General features: G+C 50.9%; 1 protein-coding gene across 5 annotated transcripts in view; it reads right to left on the bottom strand.

Annotated features, from left to right (window-relative positions):
• Positions 1-941: 941 nt before the first annotated feature.
• Positions 942-25,708, bottom strand: part of Sgsm1 (small G protein signaling modulator 1) — a 67,974-nt gene continuing 43,207 nt past the window's right edge. For all 5 annotated transcript variants that reach the window (XM_060382596.1, XM_060382599.1, XM_060382598.1 and 2 more), the window contains 10 exons: positions 22,339-22,467; positions 20,712-20,894; positions 19,978-20,046; positions 17,848-18,435; positions 14,980-15,104; positions 13,770-13,852; positions 11,844-11,953; positions 10,077-10,173; positions 8,029-8,196; positions 942-2,797 (listed from right to left, as the gene is read on the bottom strand). In XM_060382596.1, coding sequence (XP_060238579.1) covers positions 2,709-2,797; positions 8,029-8,196; positions 10,077-10,173; positions 11,844-11,953; positions 13,770-13,852; positions 14,980-15,104; positions 17,848-18,435; positions 19,978-20,046; positions 20,712-20,894; positions 22,339-22,467 — 1,641 coding nt within the window. In that variant the 3' untranslated portion in view covers positions 942-2,708. The remainder of the gene's footprint in view (positions 2,798-8,028; positions 8,197-10,076; positions 10,174-11,843; positions 11,954-13,769; positions 13,853-14,979; positions 15,105-17,847; positions 18,436-19,977; positions 20,047-20,711; positions 20,895-22,338; positions 22,468-25,708) is intronic.

Genomic DNA, 25,708 nt, shown 5'->3' with positions numbered 1-25,708 from the left:
GGGCCGCTGCGTGCGTCCACCCCCGCTTCTCCAGCCCTGGGATCCCGCCCAGGAGTGCAGTGCCACACCCGGCTTTTTACATGGAGACCAGACTCAGGTCCTTGTGGTATGTGGCAAATGCTCTGCCTGCTCCGTCACTCCGGCTCTGCTCTCTTTTCCTAGCGGTTCTAGTTTGGATCTTAAATGCCCCCAGCTTTGTGTTAGCTGAAGACGATGGACCCTTCAGGAGGCAGAGCCTAGAGGGAAGTCTTGAGATCACTAGGGTTGTGTCTCTAAGGTGAATTGTGGGACCCAGCCTGTAGGTTCTACAGTAGGCGTTGGCTATGGTGTGTCCTTCCCAACCTCAAGGCCCCAAAATAGCATCTCCTATCATGACTGAAGCTTCCAAGACGTGAGCCCAAACACTACTTTCCTCTATATCCAGTCACCTCAGGTGTCAGTTGCAGCAGGGAAGGCTGGCTAACACACCAGCAGAGGAGGAGCAGAGGGCTCCAGGCTCAAAGGCTCAGTATTTTGTCAACTGATCATTCGTACGGTTTTCTGCTGCCCCTTGCTCATGCCCATGTCCTGGCTTTCTCTATGGAGTTCTAAACACAAGTTGGTTTGGGGACATTGTGTCAGGTGTGTGTGCATGCATGTGCACCCGAAGACATGGCCAGAATCCCATCTGCTGAGGGACTCGAACGTATGGGATGCTGACATCGGTGCAGGATCAGGAAGAGCCTCCTTGGTCATCCAACTAGAGAGAAGACTGTCTGCCACGGTCAGAAATGGACAGCACACACCTTTAATCCTAGCACTTGAGAGACAGGACCAGTCTGGTCTATATAGCAAGTTCCAGGCCAGCCAGAGCTGTAAACTAAGACCCTGCCCAAAAACAAGAAACAAGAAACAAAAACAAACAAGCCAGACCTAAGCAACAGCAAATAACTAGACCACGCTTTTGTTTTTCGCTCAAGATATATTTGCTCTGAATAGTCACCTCTGCATCAAACATTTTTACAAGACACTTGGCAACAATAAAAAGAGAACTCCATGGGCAGGGGGACACCGTCCCCTAGCGCCCAACTCCAGGACACGAGGAAACACCACACACAGACATCGGCTGGTAAATGGAATAAATAAATACTAGGCACTCAGAACCACAAGCACGCGCGCTCAGGAGGCAAGAGGGAGGCGGAGGGAAATCTTGTGCTATATTCCACATTGGTCAGTTACAAAAATAAATAAAGAGTCAGGAGGTCTGGAGCTGGCTGTGCTAAAATATCACCCTCGGTGCCAGCCAAATAAACTTTCATCTGACAGTCTTTCTTCCCCCATCTTGGGAAGCTGGGGTACCTGGCTGGAAGGCGCGACTCTAGGTGACTGGTCCTTCCTGTTGCCCTGGGCTCAGGCCGGCCTGATGCAGGATCGATCTTCCATGGAGATTACAGGGCTCTCTCTGTCCGCCCTGCCCCCTGCGTGGGGGATGGGGGCAGAGGCTCCCTTCAGTAGGTCTGACAAAGGGAGGGGGGGTCACTAGAAGCCAGCAGAGGGGGGGTTCCAGGCTGAAGGTACCCCCTGCAGATGCTTCTAGCCATGTATGCCTCTGCTTTATGAAATTCCACTTGCCATTCCTTGAGTGCCCCAGAGGCTGCAGGCCCTGGGGAACGAGCTTCTGCTGTGAATGTAGGTTTCTGCTGCACCCCAGACTGCTCTGCAGTGATCAGGTACACAAGCTCCTTTGAGTCAGCAGGTCTTGGTGTGAAGGTGTAGAGGGACCATTCTCAGACCCAGCCCTGGCCCCAAGCTCACCATCATGGAACATAGATCAACCCCACCATGGGCCAAACCCTGGCTCGTCCCTCCTATGTCCTGAGTGAACAAAGTCTAGCCTAGCTGAGCAGGGCAGACCCACAAGTGATGGCTAGGAGGTCTCCCCAAGGGTGGGGCAGTAGGGTTGGGCTCTGATGGGGAGTTCCTGTCTCCTGCCTACAAAGGCTTCTTGGATCCCCAGTTCCCTCACAGGATGCCTTTCTAATAATGTCTCCTAGCAGCAGGCAGAGAAAATTCAGGAAACACGGTGAATGAGATCTCGGACTCAGGCAGGGTTGTGAAGCTTCTGATAGGAGCGTGAAACAGACCTCAGGTGACTCAGCATGAAGAGAACGGACAGGGTAGCCCCTCCTCCAAGCCAGTGGTTCTCTGGTGGGGCACATCCCCTGTGTGGGGACATTTGGGTCACCTTGGGAGATGGTAGAAGTGCCATCTGGTGGTTCGAAGGCCGGGATGATGCCCCAAAACATCTGAGACTTTGAACATGAGTGATGCCTTTGGGGACATCCTGCTCCAAGCCAGCCCAGCAGGAACATTCTGGAACGCCTCCAAAGACCCTTCCTTACTGGGTGCAGAGGAAACCCAAGAGGCCTCTCCTGTATGGATGAGGAAGGAACAGAGGAAAGAAGAGGACAACAGGGCCAGAGGCCACCTCTACCCACTCACAACCCCAACTCCCAAGAAGGGAGAAAATCCCAGACTTGGGCAATCTTTGGTCAAACTGGAGAACATAAGGCTGAGATGGGATCTTCTCTACCCCAATGGCCAAGGTCAAGAGCATGGCCCTCTGCGCTGAAGTCCATGCTGGTCCTCAGATGCCAGGAATCTGGTGCTGGGCTGCAGGAGGGAAGGGGGGGGGGTGGTGACAGCAGGGTGCCCGGCTGTTGCAACCCTCACTTGTTCTCAATTAGAATCTGCACTTTGTACACAAGGTCCCGGGCTAGCTGGAGAATCTGCTTCGAGCTGTGCCGCTCAGCCATTTCTGAAAGAGAAGAGATACCCGTGAGCGGCCTCGTGTGTCAGCCCTGGGGGATTCCTCCAGCTCCTGCTGTGAACCCTAGGGTGTTCCCACCATACAGTGACCCTGGGAGGAGCTGCACGCCCGCAGACCTCAGTTTCCCCACCTGCAAAACGAGGACTGCGCCAACACTGCCGTGGGAACAGAAGGAGACGATGCTGGCTCAGAGTGGGCTAGGAGAAGGCTGGCCCTTCCCCTCTTCCCTGCAGGCAGACTGTCTGCAGATACTTTACAAAGCCTATGCCAGGCCAGGCAGGGAGGTGCACACCTGTCAACCCAGCACTGGGGAAACTGAGGCAGGAGGATTGAGAGATAGAGGCCAGCCTGGGCTGCACAGCAAGACTCTGTCTGGAAAACAGAAGGTAGTATATCAGGCACGTGGCAGATCTGTGAAGGTTCTGTGAGAATGAGGAGAGCAGTGGAGAGTGGGGAGGAGAGGGGGAGAAAGATTAAAATCTTCAAAGCTTTGTCAACAGCAGGACAATTCGAAGCTTGACTTCATTTCATAAAGAGAAAAAAATAAAAAGCCAAGGCCACGGTTTTTAAAGCAGCTGCTGAGGTACCCCTCAGGGCTCCCAGTGAACTCTCGGGGCATTGTGGGATACACAGTCATTAGGAGGGTGCCTCAGCGTCTCTCAGCAGCTGTCAGCTCCACACACACACTGCTGGCCACAGCGAGTTCTCCATCCTACAATCTTCCAAGCAGTGTTCAGTCTACACAAGGCCAGGCTTTGGGGGGATACAAAGCAAGGGCTACGTGAAACCCCAGGAAGTGGGAAACGAGGGTGGTGGTAACCTCATCATGAGGCAGAGCTGTGCGCAGCCCGACGGTGAGTCCATGAAGGGAGGGGTGAAGGGAAATGGGGTTTCCTTCAGGCTGCGTGTGTCAGGTGGTCTCTGAGTGGTGAGGACGAAGGTGTCACGAGGTTTGGATCTCACTCCTTAAGAATGGGAACTGTGGCCTGCATGGGGTGCATACTGCAGAAAGGTTAGGGGTGCCCTGCGCTGAGGAAGCGTGGGGAGCTGGGGATGTTGAGGCAGGAGGATTGCTTAGGGCCTTCTATCACGCTTTCGAACAGAAACAAGCCAGAGATCCAACAACAAAGGATGCTCAGTAAGTTACAGGATCGGCACACGGATGCAGACTGACGCCCTGGAAAAGTCAAAACATCTTTGAAAAAAGTAGATAGGGCTGGATTCTGTGACTTCAACAACAGAAAATTAGCAACCATGGAAAAGAAGGGATCGATGACTAGGGGCTGGGGGCAGGATCTTTCTTTCATGGCTCAGGCTGACCTTGAACTCACTAAGTAGCAGGGGCTGACCTTGAACTTTCCGATCACTGGAGATTCTTGTTTTCAAATTTAATTTAGTTTTTGGAGGATTTTATACATGAGTACTGTATTTATATAATTCCACCCCTCAAGCTGCCCCCACAACTCCTCCTGTATCCCCCCTTCTTTTCAAATTCACGACCAAGAATAACTATTATTGTTCCATATGTGTGTGTGTACAAATATATCCTGTCAAGTCCATTTGTATACATATGTGTTTAGGTCTGACCACTTGGGACTGGGCATAACCTATCAGTAGGGCTCATCCCCAGGGAAGACTAATTCTCACACATTCTCTCTCAGCAGCCATTAACTGCCTGTAGCTCTTCACTTAGAGGCTGGGCATTGCTTTTGGCTTGTCCACAGGTGCTGCTGTCATTGTTCTGGTCTTGTGCAGGTGACCAATCCTTTTAGACTTCGTGAGTGCAGCTCCCCTATCATACACAGAAGATGCTATCTCACAGCAGACATCCTGATCCTCAGGGATGTCTGAGGGGGGAAAAATGTCTTTAACAAAATCCAACATATCTTCATGTTAAAAGCTCTAGAGAGAGTAGGACTGGAGGGGACGTAACTGGACACAAAGATTACGCCCAACAAACCCATAGCCAGCATCATCCTAAGTGGAGAAAAACTCAAAGCAACCCTGTTAAAACAAGGAAGGAGACAGTGAGGTCCATGTGCCCCATTCCTTTTCCATAGGTGCTTTAAGCACTAGCTGGGTTAATAAGGCAAGAAGTGGAGAACATTAAACGGATACAAACTGAAGAAGCCAAACTGTTTCTACCTGCAGATGACTCGATACTGTATACAAAAGATGCTAAAAATCCTACCACAAGACTTCTAGAAACGATCAGCACTTTGGCAACGAGACAAAATACAAAATGGATGTACAGAGATCAGTAGTCTTCCTATACAACAACAACTAACCTGAAAGAGATCGTGAGCATGCTCCTATTCATAACAGCCCCAAAGAAAATCAAATATCCAGGAACAAGCCTGACAGGTGAAGGACCGCTCCGGTAAAACCCTTTAAACCTCTAGGGAAACACTGAGAAAGACACAAGAACATGGGAAGACCTCCCATGCATGTAGATTAGTACAGTTAAAATTGTGAAAATCAGAACTCTATTAAAAGCAATTTATAGACTCAATGCAACCCCAGTCAAAATCTCCATTTCATTCACAGAAATAGAAATGTTCTAAAAACCCATAAGGAAGCACAAAAGACCCTGGATAGTCAAAGCAAACCAGATCACAAAGAACAAGTGCTGATGGAATTAACATTCCAGCTTTCGGGATATATTACAGAGCCACAGGAATAAAAAGAGCACACAGTCCTGCCACAAAGGCAGACGTAAAGCCAATGGAGCAAAACAGGAGACCCAAACATGAGTACAGATAACCACGGCCAGCTGGTAGTTAATGAACACACACCTGAGGAAGAGTGTCTTCAATACTCACTGGGAGAACTGTGTGTCCATGTGCAGAAGAGTGAAATTAGACTTGTATCTATCCCCTTGCACTCAAACTAACTCCAAATGGATCAAAGACCTTGTGCTGGATAGTTTTGTGTCAGCTTGACACAGCTACAGTCATCCTCAATTAGGAAAATGCCTCCATAAGACCTGGCTATAAGCAAGCCTGTGGGGCATTTTCCTTATTCGTGATTGATGGGGGAGGGCCCTCTGGGGCTGAGCGAGCAGTGAGGAGCAAGCCAGTGAGCAGCACCCTCCATGGCCTCTGCATCAGCTCCTGCCTCCAGGTTCCTGCCCTGCTTGAGTTTCCGTCCTGACATCCATCCTTTGATGAGAACAGTGATGTGGAAGTGTCAGCCAAATAAACCCTTTCTCCCCCCTGAGTTGCTCTGCATGGTGTTTCATCGAAGTAATAGAAAGCCAAACTAAGACAGACTTCAGTGTGAAACTTGGAAACTGTCAGAAGAAAACATAGGCAGACCCCTGCAGGACACAGGTGCAGAAAAAGGCTTTCTGAATAGACTCAATTGCTGACAAACCTCACAAAACTGAAAAGCTTCTGCACAGCAAAGGAAACAGCCACTTGAACAAAGACGAAAGCCACAGAGTGGGAGGGAATCTTCCCCAGTCAGCTACCTGACAGAGAATTAGCAGCAAGAATATATAAAGAACAAAAGACTCAGGAGAACAAACAACCCAATTAAAAAAAAAAAAATGTGCCAGAGAACTGGACAGAAAGTTCTTAAAAGGAGAAATAAAAATGGCTAAGAAATATATATATAAAAAAAATCATTCTCATCCTTAGCAATTAGGGACATGCAAATCAAGACAGCTTAGAGCTCTGTTTCATTCACCCCCATCAGACTGGCAAAGATCAACAACAGACAACAAATGCCAGCAGGGATGGGGCTCGGGCTCATTCGCCGCCGTCGGTGGGATTGCAAAACCGGCCCAGCCACTCTAGAAACCAGTGCAGAGAATTCTCAAAACCCTGAAAATAAACGGCCCTATGACTCAGCTGTATCACTCCTTGGTGCACACCCAAAAGACTCGACATCCACAGACGGGCTCAGCCGTGCTCTTTGCCGCTCTGTTCACAATAGCTAGGAAACGGAAGCAACAAAAACCCCTCTAGAACTGATGAAGGATTAATGAAAATATGATACTTCTGATCCTCTTGCCTTTACTCCTAGGGTGGGAATGGCAGGTGGGCGTGGCGGTTCCAGGTTTCTTGCAAGTTGTGCAAGTACTCTATCACCTGACTCATCCCAGCTCAGGTCAGGACAGCTTTTGTTTTATTATTATTATTATTATTATTATTATTATTATTATTATGGACTGCCCTGAATCCCATGCGGCTTCCTGGTTGGTTCCTGGTGCAGAGGAAACTCATGAATTCTGCCAATGTTAATGTCTTAGTTTGGGTGTCAAACATCCCAGAAACATAGAAAGCAGCAGGACATGATGGATACTTTGTAGTCTTCGTGGTGAAAAAAAAAAAACAGTCCTAAAGGTAAAATTTTAGTAGATGACTAAAATCCAAAATTATCCCAAAAGAAGAAGCTGACTTGCAAATTCTAGCAATCTTTCCAAGATGGGTCCCGGGTGGGTTTCTTCTTTTCTCTAGAACCTTCTTTAGTCTTTACGTTTTGGGGTGAAGCCCAGGGCCTAGCGCTTGCCAGTGCTCTATGATGGAACCGCAACCCAGACCTAGTATTTACTACTTAACTAGTGTTTAAGTGGCAATAACAGCAGCAATTGCTTTGCTTACTGGACCCCTCATGGGGACAGCTACCTGTGAACAGCTTTTTCATAGCTCATCATTAATTTTCTGGACTTCCCTTGAGGGAGGAGGTGCTTGCAGCATTTTTTCCCCCTGAAGAACTGAGGCCCAGAACCTGATGCCATTTAGACAAGGCCACACCCAGTAGCCTGCTGGGACCAGACCTATTCCTGGCCCCTCTGAGTGCATTCCTGTGCCAGGCTTTCCCTACCCCGTGAACTCCAGCGGGGCAGAGCCTGATATTTCACAGATGATAAAGTAGACGTTCAGAGATGACGCGGTGCCCTTCCATTGAGCACAGCTGGCCAGTGGCAGAGCCAGGGGCTGCCCCCCAAACCTCCAGCCTCGGCCTGGAGAAAAACACACCTGGCAGGTGTTGAGATACCACCAGGTCCCTTGTTAGAGTGCTAAGCGGGTACAGGGGGCTGGGGAGACCTTTAGTGGGTAAGGACACTTGTGCAAGCAGAGGACATGGGTTCAGGTCCCAGCACCCAACGTGAGCTGTGATCAAGCACTGTGGAGGCAACAGAAGAATGACTGGGGCCTGCCACGCTGAGCCCCGCCCCTGGGAAGCCCCGCTCCGGCCCCGCCCCTCGGTACCGTTGAAGAACTTGATGATGTCGGTGAAGTCCATGTTGTTCTCCAAGATGATGTCTCGGTAGACCTCCACCAGCGCCAGCGCGATGAACAGCACGTAGTGGGCGGAGGACACGTGCTTAGCGGCCCAGATAGTCTCCCACACGGAGAAGACGTCATCATAGACCAGCTCTGCGGGACACCAAAACACGCCCGCACATGCGGTACTGGTCCAGGACAGGACAGAGCCTGTGCTCCCCCACAAGCATTCCTGCCCCAGACCAGGTGGAACCCAGGCCCGAGTTTCCCCATCTGTGGACAGGGTCTAAGGTTCCTAAGAAGCTCAGCATATGCGGGTTTGGTTGGCATGGGCCTGTCCCTCCCTCGCCCTCTGCTACCGTCCTTCCTCTCTCTCTCTCTCTTTAGCAGCATTCATGGCTGGCTTTCAGTGGCCTGTACATGAGCAAGCTGGCGGCTGCCTCAGCCTAGCAAGAGAGATGGAAGAGCCGTTAAGCCAGCGGTTCTCCATGCCACAACCCTTTAATACTGTTCCTCTTGTTGTGGTGACCATAAAATTATTTTTGTTGCTACTTCATAGCTGTAATTTTGCTACGGTTATGAACCGTAATGTAAGCATCTGATATGCAGGATTGTATTTTCATTGGTACAAACTGAACAGAAGTAAAGCATCGTGCTTAATCACAAAAAAATGTGTAATTATATACTGTGAAATATTTATTTTTCACTACAAATCAGTGAAATTTTGTCTTGAAGCCTGCTGTAGCACGGGTTACAGTCTAACTATAACATCAGTGAACTACATTGCTACATCTTGCAGCAGTATGCAGAAAAAGCCAACCTCAGTGCCAACATTGAGAGTGCTTCTTCAGTTCGTTCCTAAGTGTTTTCAGGTGGTCTTAGGCAACCCACGTGACAGGTCCATTCAACGCCCCCAACCAAAGGAGTCACAATCCACAGGCTGAGAACCACTGCCCTAAGAGAAAGGCTACCAAGTCCGATTAGCTGGCTTTGAGTCCTGCCCCTTCACTAACCTGCCAGGGCTGCGGGCGGCTGCCACCCCCCCTCCAGCCTCTCTGCCCTTCAGCTTTGCATGGGGCCTGCTGGTCACCGTAAAGGCCCAGAGATGAGGTGCTCAATGGTGCTCCCTGCTTCCTGTGTCATTAGTACTGCCACACAGAGCAGGTGCTCCCAGCCCCACCCCAGGTTTGCACAGTGGCGTGCATTCAGAGGACACATCCCTTCAAAGTCCAGGGTGAGATGTTTGCTTGAGGTCCCCACAGCTCCAGAGGTTTTGGTCTGTACTAAGCAGGGGTCCCTCTGGGGGGAGGGACCTGCCCCCAGAGACGATGGAACCAAGCCTGGACCCTGGCTCCTCTCTTCCTAGCTTCTAGCGGACTTCTTAGTTTCCTCAAATAGGAATCTGTGCCTGTGTGTACGTATTCATGTGCACATGTGTGTGCTTGAGACAAAGTCCCTCACTGAGCCCAGATGTCACCGATTTGGCTGGGCCAGCTGGGCAGCCAGCTCTGTGGTCACCCCCCCTCTACCTCCCCCCAGCACTGAATCAGAAACATGCATGATTGCACTTGGCTTTTTAAATTCCCTAAACCATTGATGAAGTTAGTGGGGGAGGGGCACATGTCCCAGCACCTGGGTGGAGGTCAGAGGACAACTTGTGGGAGTCGGATCTCTCTTCTGACCAAGTGGGTTCCGAGGACCAAACTCAGGTCATCAGGCTTGGTGGCAAGTGCCCTTAGCATCCCGCTGGCCCCCACACCTGGCCTCTTCTGTGGGGGCCGGGGATCTGAACTCAAGACCCTCCTGCCTGAGCACTTGAATGACAGAGCTGTCCCCCAGGCAGGGATTTTACGACCTCTACTGCAGAGTTACTCTGCGATGAGGCACTGGCCAGGACAGACTGAGTAAGTCCTCTCTTCTGCCACCTTTGCTCCAGTGCCGTTCACCCTGGTATCCTCCCAGTCCCCATCATCCTCACCCCAGAAATTTCCCTACGAAGCGTATGCGGACAAGGCCCCCAACGGAGTCTGTACCTCGTTTGAAATCCAGCAGGAACCAGCGGTAGCAGAAGTAGAAGTGGGTGTAGTCCCCATTCTGATGCATAAGCTCGAAGAGCTCGGAGTCCAAGATCTGTGGGAAGGAGGGCTGACCCATCAGTCCCCTGGGAGAGGGGAGGACCAGAGGGGACAGCGGGCCCCACTATGCTGCGCACCAGGCAGCTCTCAGCGGCTGGACACAGTTAACAGTTAAGAGTAAGAAAAGGTACATACCCTCTCACCCACTAGGATGGTGAAAACGAAGTGACAGACAGTAACAAGTGTTGGCAAGGATTCAGAGGAGACAACTCTCATGCATGGCTGCTGGGAATACAGAGGCCTGCAGCGGCCGCCTCCACAGCCCAAGCCCTGGGCTTACACCACTCGCTTTTCACAAGGGTTCTGGGGATCCAAATGCTGGTCCTTTTCTTGTGCTCAGCCACATCTCTAGCTCTTTCTGAGTCTCTCTCTCTCTCTCTCTCTCTCTCTCTCTTTCTGTGTGTGTGTGTGTGTGTGTGTGTGTGTGTGTGTGTGTGTTGGGGGGGGTTAAAAAAAACGTGTCAATTCTCTCCTTGTACCTGTGGGCTCAAGTGATCAAACCAGGGTCACTGGGCTTGGCAGCAGCCACTTTTACCCAGAAGCCACCTCAGAGGTCCTGATTCCCCTACCCTTTGTATTCAAAATATGTGGTGGCTTTTGTTAATTTTCACCAAAGCAGCAGCAAGAGCTACCTTGTGCTTGAGAACTCCCTGCAGCATCTATCTCCAGGCTGCACGGATTCACCTGCAGAGCTCAGCCTGGCCGCTGGGCCCGCCTCTTATAGACTCTGATTGGCAACTAGGGGAATGCAAACCAAAACAACAATGAGATTTCATCTTATCCCAGTCAGAATGGCTAAGCTCAACAGAACAGCCAAGAACGCCTCCTGGCCAGAGTTGGAGAGGGCCACGCTGTTGGTGGGAGTGCAGAGCAAACTGGTTGCAGCCAACTACGGAAACCAGTGTGGAGAACTCTCAAAGGGCTAAAAACAAATCTAACTCACGACCCAGCTATACCACACCTTGGCATATGCCTGAAGGATTCAACAGCATACTCCGTAGACATTTGGTCAGCCCTGCCCGTTGCCACTCTATTTACAATAGCTAGAAGACTGGACACAAGCTAACGTCCTTCCAACAAATGGGTAATGGAAATATATCACATATGCACTATGGGTACCATTCAGCTCTACGGAAAATCCTGAGCTTTGGCAGTCAGTGGATGGAACTAGGAAAGATCATATTGAGAGAGGTGACCCAGACTCAGAAAGGCAAACATGGCGTGTTCTCCCGTCTAACTCTCCACTCCCCTTGCTCCAAATCTTCAGATGTGAGCACACAGCTTCTAGTAACTGCAGAACAGGGAAGCAAAAGGGGACCCTCGCCAGGTAGGGAGGTCAGGAAGAAACAGAGAGGGGAGTCGTGGGGTACTCTGAAGGGGGAGTTGGGGACCTCCAATTAGAGATGGGGAGGAAAGTGAATATGGAAGGAGGAGGGTGAGATAAAGTAACTCTGTATGGAGAAGTCATGAAGTGTCACACCGCTAACTAGGTGCTTGTGCATGCGGGCATCTACCTACGTGCAAGCACCCTACGGGGCGAGCCACACCCTCAGCCGAAAAACTGCCCAATCTTAAGCCATTCGGCTGTCCTCACTGTCTCTCCTAAAGTCAAAGCAGGAGAGCCCCCACCCCCACCCCCTCTGGTCCTACCCCTTTGGGTCCTACCTGGATCAGTGACCTCATGTTGGCGAAGTGCGTGTCCATGGCGCCTCCATGGGGGAAGTTTTGGTTCATCCTTTTCATGAGCTCCGTGAAACAGCTGAAGGCCAGGGCCTCTGGGGACAGCGCAAGACAAGGGGTTAGCCAGGCCCCTGCCTCAGGCCCTGGAGCTCCTAAAGAGACAGCGTAAGGCCCACAGCAGGATCCACAGCTGTGTGAGGAGCAGGTGGGCAGGAAGGGCCCAGCAGAGGCCACTCCCTCGGGTGCTCACCACCCGTTAGTGTCACAGATCTCGACTTAGAGAAACCAGGAGCAACAGCTTTCTCTAGACACTGATCCTACTTGTAAAGGTCCCCACTGGCTGTGACGAAATGTCCACACTGTTTTGTTGGTCCCCATCTCTCCCTCTCTTTCTCTGTCTGTTTCTGTCTCTCTCTTTGTCTCTCTCTTGCTCTGTGTGTGTGTGTGTGTATGTGTGTGTATGAGTGTTTGTACAACTAGTTGGTTTTCTCCCTTCACTATGTGAGTCTCAGGAATCAAACTCAGATCATCAGGCTTGGTGACAAATGCCTTTATCCGCAGATCCACCCTGCTGCTGTGGCTGGCATTCAGATGGGCTCTACCACGGAGATGGTAAAGGACAACACTCCCAGCCAACACCGAGCCTTCCAGCTGTGGTGGGAGACTCCTCCCTCTTTAGATTTCTCCCCTTCTGTCCAACAATATTTTATGGTGTGAAACACATAAACCACACCCTTTGGAGGCATTAAAAACCCTTCATTCCTCAGGAGACATCACACATGGGTTTGTTTTGTTAATTTCACATTAGGATTGTCCAGCTCATCTGTATAGATGTATAAGATTTCTGCCTTACTGATCTTACGTTCTACAGCCCTGACAAACTCACTTGTTCTATTTTTTGTTGTTGTTGTTCATTTTGTTTTGATTTTCTGAGACAGGGTTTCTCAGTGTAGCTTTGACTGTCAAGGACTCAATTTGTAGACCAGGCTGGCCTCAAACTCACAGAGATCTGCCTGCCTCTGCCTACCTGAGCACTTGTTCTGTTTTCTTATTCTTTGGATTTTCACCTTAAGGTTATACCATCTGCAGCCAGGACCCATAGATCATTTTCATTCCTTTCCCATTCTTTTTTCTTTTTCCTCCCCACCCCCCCTCTAACATTTTGAGACAGGATTTCATGTGGCCCATGCTTGCCTCAAGTTCACTTCCGTCAAGGGTGACTTTGAACCTCTGATCCTCCCGCCTCTCCCTCTGGAGTGCTGGGACCACAGGCATGGCTACCATGCCCTGCCTGTCTTTTATTTTCAAGTGCTGGCTTATAGTGATTGATGCTTGGATGTTGAACTGTCCTTGCATTTCTGGGATAGGTCCCGCCTGGCCATGCTGTATTATCCTTTATATCTTGCTGTATTGATTTTGTTGATTTTTTTTTTTTTGGAGAATTTTTGCGTTTATATTCATGAAAAGTATTGGTCTGAAGTTTCCCTGTAATGAGTCTGTCTGGTGTAGATATCAGGGTATGTGTGAGATACTCTGCCTTCTGTGAGGGCTGGCGCCATCAAGTGGGGTGGTGCCACCCACAATCTACCTTCCTTGCTTTTCTTTTCATCTCTCTTTCCTTCCTTCTTCCCTCCCTCCCGCCCTCCCTCCCTACATACACCATCTGGTAGACCTTGTCCAGGGATGCCATCTGGACCAGGTTGTCCTTTGTTTTCGTTCACGGCCAAGCAGGGGCTCACCACAGCCAGGTGGGCCTCAGTGCGGGGCACTGTGGGAGCCAAGGATGGCCGTGTGCTCCTGGAGCTGGGATGTTTTCCAGGCAGGCCTGCTGTGCACCTGTCCTGACCCGGTCCATGGAGACACAGGTGAGGTTGACCCTCCCCCTCCCACAGGCAGGAAGGACGTGCTCACCATCATCCAGGATGACCAGCAGCGGAGCCAGAAGGTCGCACATGCCCTGGACGTAGCCGACCTCAATGTGCTGCCAGATGTAGCTGTAGGAGGAATGGGACTCAATGAGGGCACCACGCCCTGCACCCCGCTCGGCCTGTTCCCTCCCGGGCTGCTTTCCCACCCACCCCTTGAGTCTTTCTCCAATCTGATCCTCCATCCCTCAGCCTGATGCCCACCCTCAGTGTCACCACACATCCGAGGGGCAGCCATCAAGGGTAACCCTGCCGGAGAGGGTGTCACAGAGCACAGGTCTCGACAAGTGCCCCACCACCCGGTATGGTCATGGATGCTTGCGGTCAGCACATCTTCAACTCCTCCTCCCCTCCTCCCTACACAGCTCTTCCAAGGGCCTCTTCTTTGGCTAGATGGAGGCATTCACTTGGCACAAATAAGCGAGTCAAAATCTCCCGGGATTTTTCCATACTGATCCCATCTGTCTGTCTGCCCGATATTTGGATCAGTCCCTAGGAATCATAGCTTTGGCCCACCGAGCCTGACCACATACTCAATCCTGTGAGCACCTCAAATCTTTAAATCCTCAGAATGATCATGTGAGGTAAGTCTCGTTTCTCAGGCACAGAGAGGCCAAGGCCGAGTCCTAAGTCAGTGTGATAGTTCTAATTGTCATGGTGGGATGAGAGTCTCAGGAAAGGATTGTCTACATCACGTTGGACAGTGGACCTGTCTAGTGGGGGCACCGTCTTGATGCAGAAAGATCTAGCCCACTGTGGGGGGCACCATTCCTCAGGCAGGGGTACTGGCCTGCCTGTGTATGTGTGCAGGGAGCTGAGCATAAAGAAGCACACATGCATTTGTTCCCTCGCTGCTCTTGACTTTAAATTTGACATATATCATGACTGGCACTCCAGGTCGGTGTGGAACAGGAAACAGGAAACAAAGCATGCTTCAGCCGGACTTCCTGCAGTTCCCTCTGTCCCCGCACCATCCCACCCTTATCCACATCCTTTCCATCTTCCATCCCCTCCATCCCCATCTCTATCACTTCTGTCATCCTGTCTCTCCCATCAGCCCACCTTCCCTTTCCCTATACCCGGTCGGTCACCTTATCCCTTGGTCTCCATTCTCCTCATCCCCAGCCCCCGCACAGGCCCTCCCTCTCCACGGCCACCCTCCTCACCTCTGTGCCCCAACCCCCCGCCACAGACACCTGCACATAATGTTTCTCAGCTTCTCCAGGTTAGCGGCTGTGAAGTACCAGTAGCTGCGGTCGCACCTCTGCACATCTTTCTCGATGCGGTGCAGGTTCACTGTATACAGGTCCAGCAGCTCTGGCTGTGGGTGGGAGAAGGAAGAACGGGACACTGACCCCATGGACAGCTCCCAGCCCTCACCTCCCAACTGCCCACTCTGGAGTTTTGTTTTCTTCCTCTGGGAAACCTATTTTTCACTTTGCATGATGAAAAAGTATTCTTTTGAGACTGGGTCTCATAAGATAGCTTGAGCTCATAATCCTCCTGCCTCAACGCCCTCAGTGTTGGGATTTCAGGCAGATGTGTGTGCAGAGAGACAGCTGTATCAGAGACAGACTATTAAACATATATTTAATGCATCCAAAGGTGATGCAAATGTGTCACCTCGGTGCTCAGGAGGCTGTGGCAGGAGTATTGCCATGAGTTTGAAGCTGGTTACAGAGTGAACTTAAGGCCAGCCTGAGCTGTATATAAGAAATGAAATAAAACAAAAACACAAAGACTAGCGACAGGAGCCAGAGTCCTCAGAGTCTCGGCATGACCTCACAGCATATTTTGGGGAAAAAAAAGTAACATTAAAAATGCATTCAGCTTACATGGAGCACACAGAGCAAGATTAGACATCTTGTTGCACTCAAGATTAAACCCTGGATGAGGCACAGGCCAGGCCAGTCAGACAATGGGTTCCACTCACAGGTCCAAAAGTAGACACCGCTGAAGAGAGAGTGAGTGAGCTGGAGAGAACCAGAAGGCAAACCCAGGACCCAGCCAGAAGAAGAACCATGAAGAAGGTAGCAGGGAGAAGCATGTGAGGTGACCCTGACGAAGCTCAAGGCAGGGGTGCAGGTGGACAGAGGAAATGTAGCAGCGGCCTAAGGAGCACGTGGAATTTTCCAAAACTGACTGGGGATACAACTGGCAGAGACACAAGGCCTGCCAATCCCTGCCCTCGAAATAAAAACATGCTTGCACCAGACACACGGTGGCTCACAGCAAAAAGAGAAACTTACACGTACATGTACGTGTGTAAGTGTGTCTGTGTGTTTCTGTGCATCTGTGTGTCTGTGTGTGTACATGTGTCTGTGCGCATGTCTGTGTACATCTGTATGTGTGTACATGTGTCTAAGTGTGTCTGTGTGTGTGTTCATGTGTCTGTGTCTGTGTACACATTCGTTTTGTGTCTCTGTGTGCATGTGTATGTATGTGTTGTCTGTGTCTCTGTGTGTGTACATATGTGTGTATATCTCATATCATATATGTGTGTGTCTATGTATGTATGTGTGTTTGTGTCTAGTGCAGGAAGAGAGCTGAACATCAGATTTAAAGTCTGCTTCCTACAGAATACATTCTTCACCATGATGAAGTGGAAAACCATGAACTGAACCATCCTATTCCAGGGAACATGTGTACTGAGCAAACATGGCAGCCACGCGGCCCTGCACCTGAGTTAAGGGATGTGCCAGGAATGAGGGAAGGAATGTCACTGTGGGTGAACATGCATGGGGGAATCTTCCTAAGATTCTCCAGCAGCTGGGAGATGGCTCAATCAGTAAAGTTCTTGTCTGGCAAGCGTGAGAACCCAAGTTCAGACCCCAGCGTCCATGTAGAAACCCAGGCCTGGGGTCCCATGCTTGCTGTCCTGGAGCTGAGGAGGAGGGGTCAGGAGGGTCACTGTGGCTTGCTGGCTGGCCAGCATGTCCGTATTGGCAAAATGCAGGCCAGTGAGAGGCACTGTCTCAACCAACCAACCAAACAAACCAAACCAAGGATGGCTGCTGAGGAACTTCCCACAAGGGTGTCCCCTGGTGTTCACTTATGTCCTCATACACACGCGAAGGTCCCCACACACAACACCAAAAACACAAAGCAAGAAGAAGCACAGACTAGGCAAGGTCCCAGCCCTGCCGCCTGTGATGTTGCATGTGATGAGAAGCAAAACATGTGGAAGTCACTCCGGCATGTGCTGCAACAAACCCAGGCCGTAAACTAAGGAAAAGGAAAGGCTCCCAGGGGAGAAGGTATCGGGCCCTCCGGGTCCCACCCAACTCCGAGCCTCTGCACCAGAGAGGTGCGTCCATCCAGGGTAACAGGAGGGACTTGTGCCTCAGTATTTCACCTTTTCCCCTCACTCATTCTGCCGTGCAACCTCCCTGGCTTTGCCCACTCCACCGGTTCTGCTCCTGCCTGGCTCTGCCACCCAGTTGGCTTTGGTGACATTAGCTAGCTAGACAGAGCAGAGGCTTAAAATAGACATGGGCCTGCTGGATCTCTCTGCTTAGCACCCACCTTTGCCATGAGCACGTGCCCAGGTGTGCCTGCTGGAAGACGAGACACAGACCGGCCCCCTGACGGCTGGCGTCAGAATGAGCCACACCCTGCCCAGCCTGGCGCAGGGCTTCCCAAATGACCCACAGACCTGGAGGTAAATGTAGGGCCCAGTGCAGGTTGGTAAAGTTTCTGATTTGGGGTAAATGGTTGTTACACAGCCTGGACGTGGTACCAATGACCGATACATCATAGTGAAAATGGGTGTGTTTCTGAGCTCTGCTTTATTTAGTCTGTTCTGCTAAAGTCTCCGAGGGCAGAGGTCGGTAGGCTGACCTCTGCCCTCTGCAAGGTCATTTCTGGAGAGGCTCCAGGGAACAGCTAGGAAGCTGAGGCTCCGGAAGGGGACTTATCCCAGGATAAGCCAGGAGAAGGGATGGACCCAGACATCCCGGCTCTTAGCCCAGCAGCCCTTCCTGTGAGTGTCTATATTGACTCCTTGCTTTAGGGAGAAGAAACATCATGGCCAGCCTCACAGACAAAGGCTCCTGGTGACTTACAGAGTAGGTGACGCCACTGGAAGACACAGGTGATGCCTCATTGTTGGCAGAGGAGGTCACGGCCAGAGAAGCCAGGGCAGGGAAGAGGCTCTCCATCTCAGGCTCCTCAGACAGGTTGTCCTCACTGTCAGCCCGACTGTGCTTGCCTGCCTCACTGGGCCAGCCCTCCATTACGGCGCCATCCTTCTCAGGCAGGGCCACGTCCAGGCTGCCGGGGATGGACATGAACTCCTCCATGCTCTCGTTGGCGAGAAGGTCACTCTCCAGGCTATCTTGCACTGCCAGCTCCTCCCGAGGGGCCTCGTCCCGGGAAGTGGTGGCTTCACTGCTCTGCCCATCTTCCACGCTGCTGTCCCCGGGTCGAAACACAGCGGGGAGGCTGCGCTGGGCATCCAAGACACTGTCTTCCGTGCTAAGGCTGGGCTCTGAGTGCTCGGAAAGGCCGGAGGAGAAGTTGTGGGAAGAAGGGTGGCCGGAGTCTGGGGAGCAAGTGCCATTTGCCGTGTTCCCATTGGAGAGCTTGGGTTGTTTCTCCTCGGACCTGCCTTCTACCTCTGTCTGTTCTACCTCATCCACAGACTCAAACACCTGAGGAAAGGGACACACAGTCATGCAGATCAGGATGGGCATTCTAACACAGTTTACAGCAGCAGCAGCAGCAGAATAACCAAAAACGAGATATTACAGTATGGAGTTTGCATGCAGTGGAGTAGTATGCAAAGGCAGTATGATCTTTGTTATGTCAATCAATTATCCAAATGCTGAGTTTATAGCGGCAATTCAGCTGGCCACCGCTGGCTCTGAGGAGGGCAACCAGAAAAATGAAGTTTGGGGGAGGGTGGCTTTCCACCAAGCAGACTTCTAACACTTAGAAGATTTATTCGTGCTTCTGTGTCCTTCAGCTATAGCCCTCAAGGTCACAGTAAAAATCAGGTCTCGTCACCATCACTTTCAATTCACTGGGTCTATCTTTGAGTTTTTGGGTGCAATGCTGGGACCTCTTACAGGCTGGGTATACCCGCACACAAAGGGTTTTTTGTTTGTTTGTTTGTTTCACCCAGGAAGTAACATTTGGTGCATGAGTTTTTTTTATACTTTTCATTTAAAAATAGTTATTTTATTATTTTATTTATGTGTCTGTGTGCATACACCCACACAAGTGCAGGTTCTCTTGGAGTCCAAAAGAGGGCGCCAGACCTCTCCTGGGGGTACTCCTGGTTGTGGGGCACCTCGGGTGGGTGCTGAGAACTGAACCTGGGTCCTCTGCCAGAGAGTTTGTGCTCCTGACCACAGAGCCATCACTCCAGCTTGCTTTGTGCTTTTCTTTTGGTTTAATGGGGCTCCAGATGGAGTAAACTTTGTGAGTGATAACAAAAGCTGCTGAAGGATACACCTGCTGGCATTTATGTGCGATTTTAAGAACTACCAAGTCTTGCTACATAGTGCATATCTCTGTGTACATAAAGGCATCCAGAAGGTTCTGGAAGGCCATAGAGCAGACTGATGTTTCAAGGGAGGACAGAGATGAAGGAGACAGAAACAAAGCTCAGTCCTGTGGCAGGCTCATGGTCAGCCTCTACATTTCCAGGGGTTGGGTCCAAGATTCACTCAAAGCTGAGTAAAAATACCACACACACACACCCCCGACCCCATCCCCAAACCACTCCACCTGAATATACCAGGCTTAGGCATTTGTCCTAGCAACCAACACAGCCTGAGGGCTATTTCCACACTGTTTGCACTGTACTGCTCTTGTGAGTGGCGTAGAGGTGATCTGAAGAATGCAGTGTCCTGTGCACATACTTCTCATTGTACCCAAGGACTTGGATCCCGGGACGCTGATGCCCGTAGGGCTTGTACCCCATCACTGTGGGTTTCAAGCAGGTTGCAACTGCCCGTGCTATTAGGATAGTCCACTTCCAAGGCTAGCCATAAAAGCCCAACACAGCAAAGTGGCTGATAAATGAATGGCCATCCAATCCCTTTCAACCCCAGGTGGGAGGGTGTGGCTTTGTGTGGATGGTGTGGGGCCTGTGTGACTGGGGCGGGGCTTGGTCTGTGGCCTGTGGGGGCGGGACCTTGTAGCTGGGGCAGGGCATAAGGTGGTAGGGCAGAATCTCTGAAGGTCACCTGTGTGCTGTTGCTGGAATCGCTCTGTAGTCGGAGGTTCTGGCGGCCTGAGCTGCAGCTCTGGGAAGACTGAGACAGAAACCGGAGGGACAAAGACCAGGGTCACACAAGGGGCTTTTGGGTTGGGAGCCAGAAAGCCTGGTTCTATCCCTTCTCCTGGCTAGGACAAGTCCCCTCCCAGAACCTAAGCTTGCTAGCTGCTCCCTGGAGCCTCCTCAGAGATGACCTTGGCCTCTGGGCCTCACCTACTAGCCTCCCGATCGGAGTGCCTCACCTTTCACTGCTGTGCTGAGCGTGAGAGCTCTGGCTAGGATTTATACTCTTCCAGAGAAACAGGTGGGGCTCAGGTTTTCTGTCCTGTAACCTCCCTGCCCCTCCCTACTCTGACGCTAGCCTCTGCCCACTCTGCTGGCTTCAGCCAGTCCATGTTAGGCTGTTCAGCAGAGGTCTGCCTTAGCTACTGAACATTCTCGACAGTAGGTACTGGAGGGCAGACAGGGCACTGGGACCTGGTACACTGTCTTCCCAGGGCTATACCCACACTTCCACCACTCCCACTGTGCTGCTACAAGGACTGAGCCCAGGGGAGAGACACTAGCGAGAGACTCTGGATGGAATTCGAGCCTAGATCTGACTCTAAAGTTCCCCCTCCCCCAAAACGCTAAAGGTGAGGCAGTCCCGCCTAAGGCCCCCTCTCACCGGCATTCTCCCAGGCCAGCTGCCCTGCCCGTTACCTCGTTGCTGATGGTAGAGTCCCGGTGCAGCATCCGGTGAAGGTGGCTGTCCAGGCTAGCCCCCGAGGAGCACTTGGCCAGGGCAGCCGCGTGGGACTCCCTCTCCCTCTGTCTTACGATAGCCTCACAGCCCAGCCACTCCGACATGGTCTGTGCATAGCAGGCGTGGATCTGGTCGTCCACCTGCCAGCACATGGACAAGGTCACAGGAGGGGCTGAGCTCCTTCCACACGCGTGTAGTCAGCACCCAGCAGATACGAGCCGGCTGATGTCCTGTGTCCACCTCAGAGCAAGGTTACTTCATCCCTACTCTCCTCTCCTCCTTCTTTATTTTACTCGTTCGTTCATTCACACAACCATTCAGCTGTTTGTTCTCGTGATTCCTCTATTTCCTCATTCATTTATTCATTTAATCCATTTCCTCATTAATTTCTTTTGATAAGTACCCATATTGTGCCAGGCACCACGTTAGGCTCACAGATTACAAGGTGAGCAAAATTCTGCTATCCATCCACCCACAAACTCACCCACCAAGTCACCCACCCACGCACCTATCCATCAGGGGAGGGCGCTCATAGACAGGTAATGATGTCAGAGGGGACAGCCACTGCTGGAGTTTCTCATTTTACTCAAGACTGAGCAAGCCTCCATTACACAACCCAGGAATCATGCTACCAGGCATTTCCCAAACACAAGATGCCAGCCCTGGATGTCACTGTCACAGAGCACCTATTAGCTATTCTTAGCCAAAAAGTGTACATAAATGAAGGTTCATGGCATTGCCCAGCTCTCTCTCAGCCAATTCAGAGTAAAACTTCGGCATATGCACACGGGGGGTATTATTCAGCCACTAAAAGGAAACAGGTATTAATGGAACAATTTGGATGGATCTAGAGATTCGTGCTGAATGAAAAAGCCAATTTCCAAAACTTTCATACTGCATGTCTCTGTTCATACAATGTTCTAGATATGAGAAAATTCTGAACATTGAAGATAGGTGAGTAGGAGCCAGGGGTTAGGGCTTGGGCGGGATGGAGTCAGGCATGGCTATAGAATGACGAGGTGACCAGAAATGTACTAGTCTCCACACACAGGGAAGTACACACATGTACAGGGAAGTAAGTACACACATGTGTGCACACGTGGATACACACACCAGCATGCATATGTGTGGGTACACACACACACACACACACACCAGTCAGAAGAAGATGGGAGAGGCCTAAGTGAGGTGCTCTGTGATATCACAGTTCCACTGGAGGTCATCATGGGGAAACTGAGTAAAGGTCACACAGGTCTCCACAGAGCTTCCTAAAATGCACAAGGGTCTATACGACCTCAAAACAGGAGGTCAGCTTATACGAAAATTCCCTGGTGCTGGATTTCCACCACACAGCTCTTTGCTGGACGCTCTTGTCTCTTCCCTGTCTCTCACCAATAACACTTTTACGGGCAACCGGGACTCTACAGTGCCCAGGTGCACGGTGCCCAGCTGCACAATACCCAGGTGCATAGTACCCATCCTCACAATACTGAGTTGTACAGTGCTTGGATGCCCAATACCCAGGTCCACAGTACCCAGCCCCACAGCACCCTGCTCCTTTCATTGCCCTCACAGGGGACCAACCTCCTTCCTCTCCGTCTCCGTCATCCCGAACTGGTAGTGGCCCAGGAGGAAAGGCCACACTGCCCTGCGGATCTCGGGCTGGACGCCCCCGTAGTAGATGAGTCTCAGCAGCTCCTGCTCTGGGTAAGTCTGTGGGGGAGGGGCAGAAGGTCAACAGAGAAGCCAGGGTGGCCTGCGGCAATGCAGTCTTGTTTCTGTGGTGAGGCCCTGGTGTGGATGAGCAAACCCACATCTTTTGTGTCTGAAACATTCCCCCAAATGGCTGTGTTAGTGATGTGGTCCCTAGCTTGGCACTGTTGGAAGCTGGTGGGGCTTTGAAGAGGAAGAGCCTGTGTAGGCCTTAGGCCACAGTGGAGGATGGTGGCTCAGCTCCATGATAAGCCTTTCTCCCTGGCTCCTTTGCCGTGTTTTCTGCTATGCAGTCCCATGCTGCTACAGGCCACAGCAACACGGCCCATCACACTTAAATCTCCACAACTGTGAGTCAAGATAAGCCCTTTTTTCTTATAAGCCTCCTAGCCTGGGAACTTGTCACAGTAACAGAGGACAACATACCACAGGAACCTATAATTAACCCTGATGTCACAGGAGGCGCTAAACCCAACAACCACAGCTACCCACCAAATGGGGGACGTTGCTGGGTGGGGAGCCACGTGGGGAGTTGTAAGGCATGGGGATTGAGGTGAGGGCAGGCCAAAGTGTGAAGTGAAACAAAATGGAGAAAAAGAAAAAAAAAAGATGAGATCGTGTCTCGGATGAGCCTGTTTTTCTAGGGTGGCAGGTCTGGCGGAGCATGCCACCACCCAAGCACTCAGAGCAGGTGAAGGTCATCTTTAGCTACCCAGAGAGTTTGAGGCCAGCCTGGGCCACATGAAACCTCATCTTAAAAGAGAGAGAGAGAGAGAGAGAGAGAGAGAGAGAGAGAGAGAGAGAGGAGAGGAGGGAGAGAAGGATAAGAAGGAAGAGGAAGAAGAGGAGAGAGAAGAGAGAGGGGGAGGAGAGAGAAGAGGGGGGAGGAGGCATGTGCCTAATGAACTAGCATCCCCATTTAATTGTCCAATGCAATCTCATCTCCAGTCAGCTTGAAGAAAATTACCGTAAGCCAAAATAATCCAAAGTGGACATTTCCAGCCACCTCTCCTCTCGCACAGGAGGGTGGCCTAGGGCTTCCTGTAGTGTGGGCTTGGCTCTCTTGCGTCAAGAAAAATTATGGCTGCAAGCTCTGCAGCTATGGTGCAGCCTTGGAAATGCTGACCACCCAGGCAGATAATGTCAGCACCTTTAGAAATCAGAAAATGGGTTGTGGCGCAAAAGCTGAGTCTTTCAGAAATGACTTCCTTTCTTTAAATGGGGGGCTCTCAGGAAGAGCCCTCTCTACCTCGACTTTTTTCTTTCATCTTTATTTTATGTGCATGGATGTCTGCCTGATGTATGTGAGTGCACCACGGGCATGCAGTGACTGAAGAGGCCAGAACAGGGAGTTAGATCCCCTGGAATTGGAGTTACAGCCAGTTGTGAGCTACCACGTGGGTGCTGGGAACCGAACCCAGGTCCTCTGAAAGAGCAGCAGTGTTTTTAACCACTGAGCCATCTCTCCATCTGCTTTTAACCACCAAGCAATCTCTCCATCCCCACTAACCTTTCTTTATGGCTTTTCTGATGAGTCATCTCAGGCTTCTCACTTCTTTTTGAGGACATTTCAGAAGTTTGAGTCTCTAGGAGTTTGTGAGTTTTGTTGTTCCTTTGTTGGTAAACACATTTTCATAGTTTCCATAGCCTCTTCCATTCCTTTGCCCATGGAGCCTGTAGTGATGTCCCTTTGACTTCTGACTTCTTATCTGCAGGCCCTCCACATACACTGTGGTTCTAATTAAGAGGGTGTTTCCCAGCTCGATGGTCTTTCTTGTCAATCAGCTTTATTTGCATTTCTGATCTCTATTCTTTCTCTGTGTGTGTCTTCATTCTGCTCTGCTCACTATCCTTCCTCCTGCCTGTCTGCTTCAGGTTCACTTTGTTGCCCCATTCTCACCCCAGCATCCTAAGACAGAAGGGTTAGTTACTGATTTAAGATCTGTCTCTGTTTTACTTTATAGGTACAAAACCTGGACATGTGTGTTTTGTGTATGTGTGAATTTCTGCATGATGTGCATGTACATGCCTGATACCTTCAGGCCACCCAAGGGTGGCAGATCTCCTGAACAGGAGTCATAGGCCGCTGTGAGTTGTCTGTGAACCAAACTCTGTTTCTTTCCAGCAACAGCAAGTGCTCTTAATCACTGAGCTGTCTCTCCAGCCCCGGGACCTTTGTAATGCTAGGCTGTGCTAAATTTTAACATTTCTTGTTTTATGTATGGTCTTGGCTCCTGTTGCTTATAAACGCCATAGCTGCAGTTACTTGCTAGAATGAAGAGATGGTAGTAAAAATAGAAAATCCCACTTCCTGGACTCCTGGAGCCACTAGACTCCATTTCCCAGCCTTCTTTGCAGCTAGGTATGGCCACATGACAGTTTCTAGCCAATGGGGTGTGAGAAGAAGGGATGTGTCCCTCCCAGCTTCTCAGGAGAACATGAGTACCGGGGGATGGCCGGTTCGCAAGTAATTCAGGGGAAGAGAGAGGTGCACACACTGACAAAGCTCACAGAACTGCTCAGTGAGAAATAAAGCCAGTGTTTCCAGGCAACAAGATGGCGGGGACTGTTTGCTCCTGGGATTCAGTGCCTTAGGAAGGCGGCTAAGCCTTGAGAAAGGGCTAAATGGTAGGGCAGTGGGGGTGGGTGATGTTACCTGAAGCCATTTTAGCTCTTTTTTTTTTTTTTTTTTTAACCTAATTTGACCTTAAATTGGTGTCTCCCACACTGCATCACAGAAGCACTATGCGGACTTTAGAAACACAGAGGCGGGCTCCTCTCCCAGAGACGCAGGCTCTGAGGAGCTGGAGCTGAGCCTGGAAGCCAGTCAGCCCACAGCTCCCCGGGAAGCAGCAGGCTCGCCCTGTGGCCGTGGGAGGCTGAGAGTACTCTGGCTTATCTATTTCAGGTTTTAATACACAGCAGTCAACTTCTAGGAACGCATTCTCAAAATGAATGCCGGCAGTATGGAGGGGCATGAGCTGGTGTGCTGCTGGCCGCCGCCGCCCCTACACTACTGGAAATGATTCTTTAAAATGAGCCAAAAGGAAGCCCTGGGTGGGTGCATGTCAGCTAAGCCAACCCGGACACTAGGAAGGCTGATGTAGGAGCGTTGTCAGTTCAAGGCTAGCCTGGGCTGTCTAGTGAGACCTCCTACTCAAATCAAGCAACAATACATTAGAAGAAGAAGAAAAAGAGATTCCTCTCAGCACGAATTTAAGTAAACTGCGGGCCAGTGACT

The sequence above is a fragment of the Meriones unguiculatus genome, chromosome 4 (genome assembly GCF_030254825.1).
Source record: "Meriones unguiculatus strain TT.TT164.6M chromosome 4, Bangor_MerUng_6.1, whole genome shotgun sequence".
In the NCBI taxonomy this organism is placed as follows: domain Eukaryota; kingdom Metazoa; phylum Chordata; class Mammalia; order Rodentia; family Muridae; genus Meriones; species Meriones unguiculatus.
This window is presented reverse-complemented; position numbering and strand designations above follow the sequence as displayed.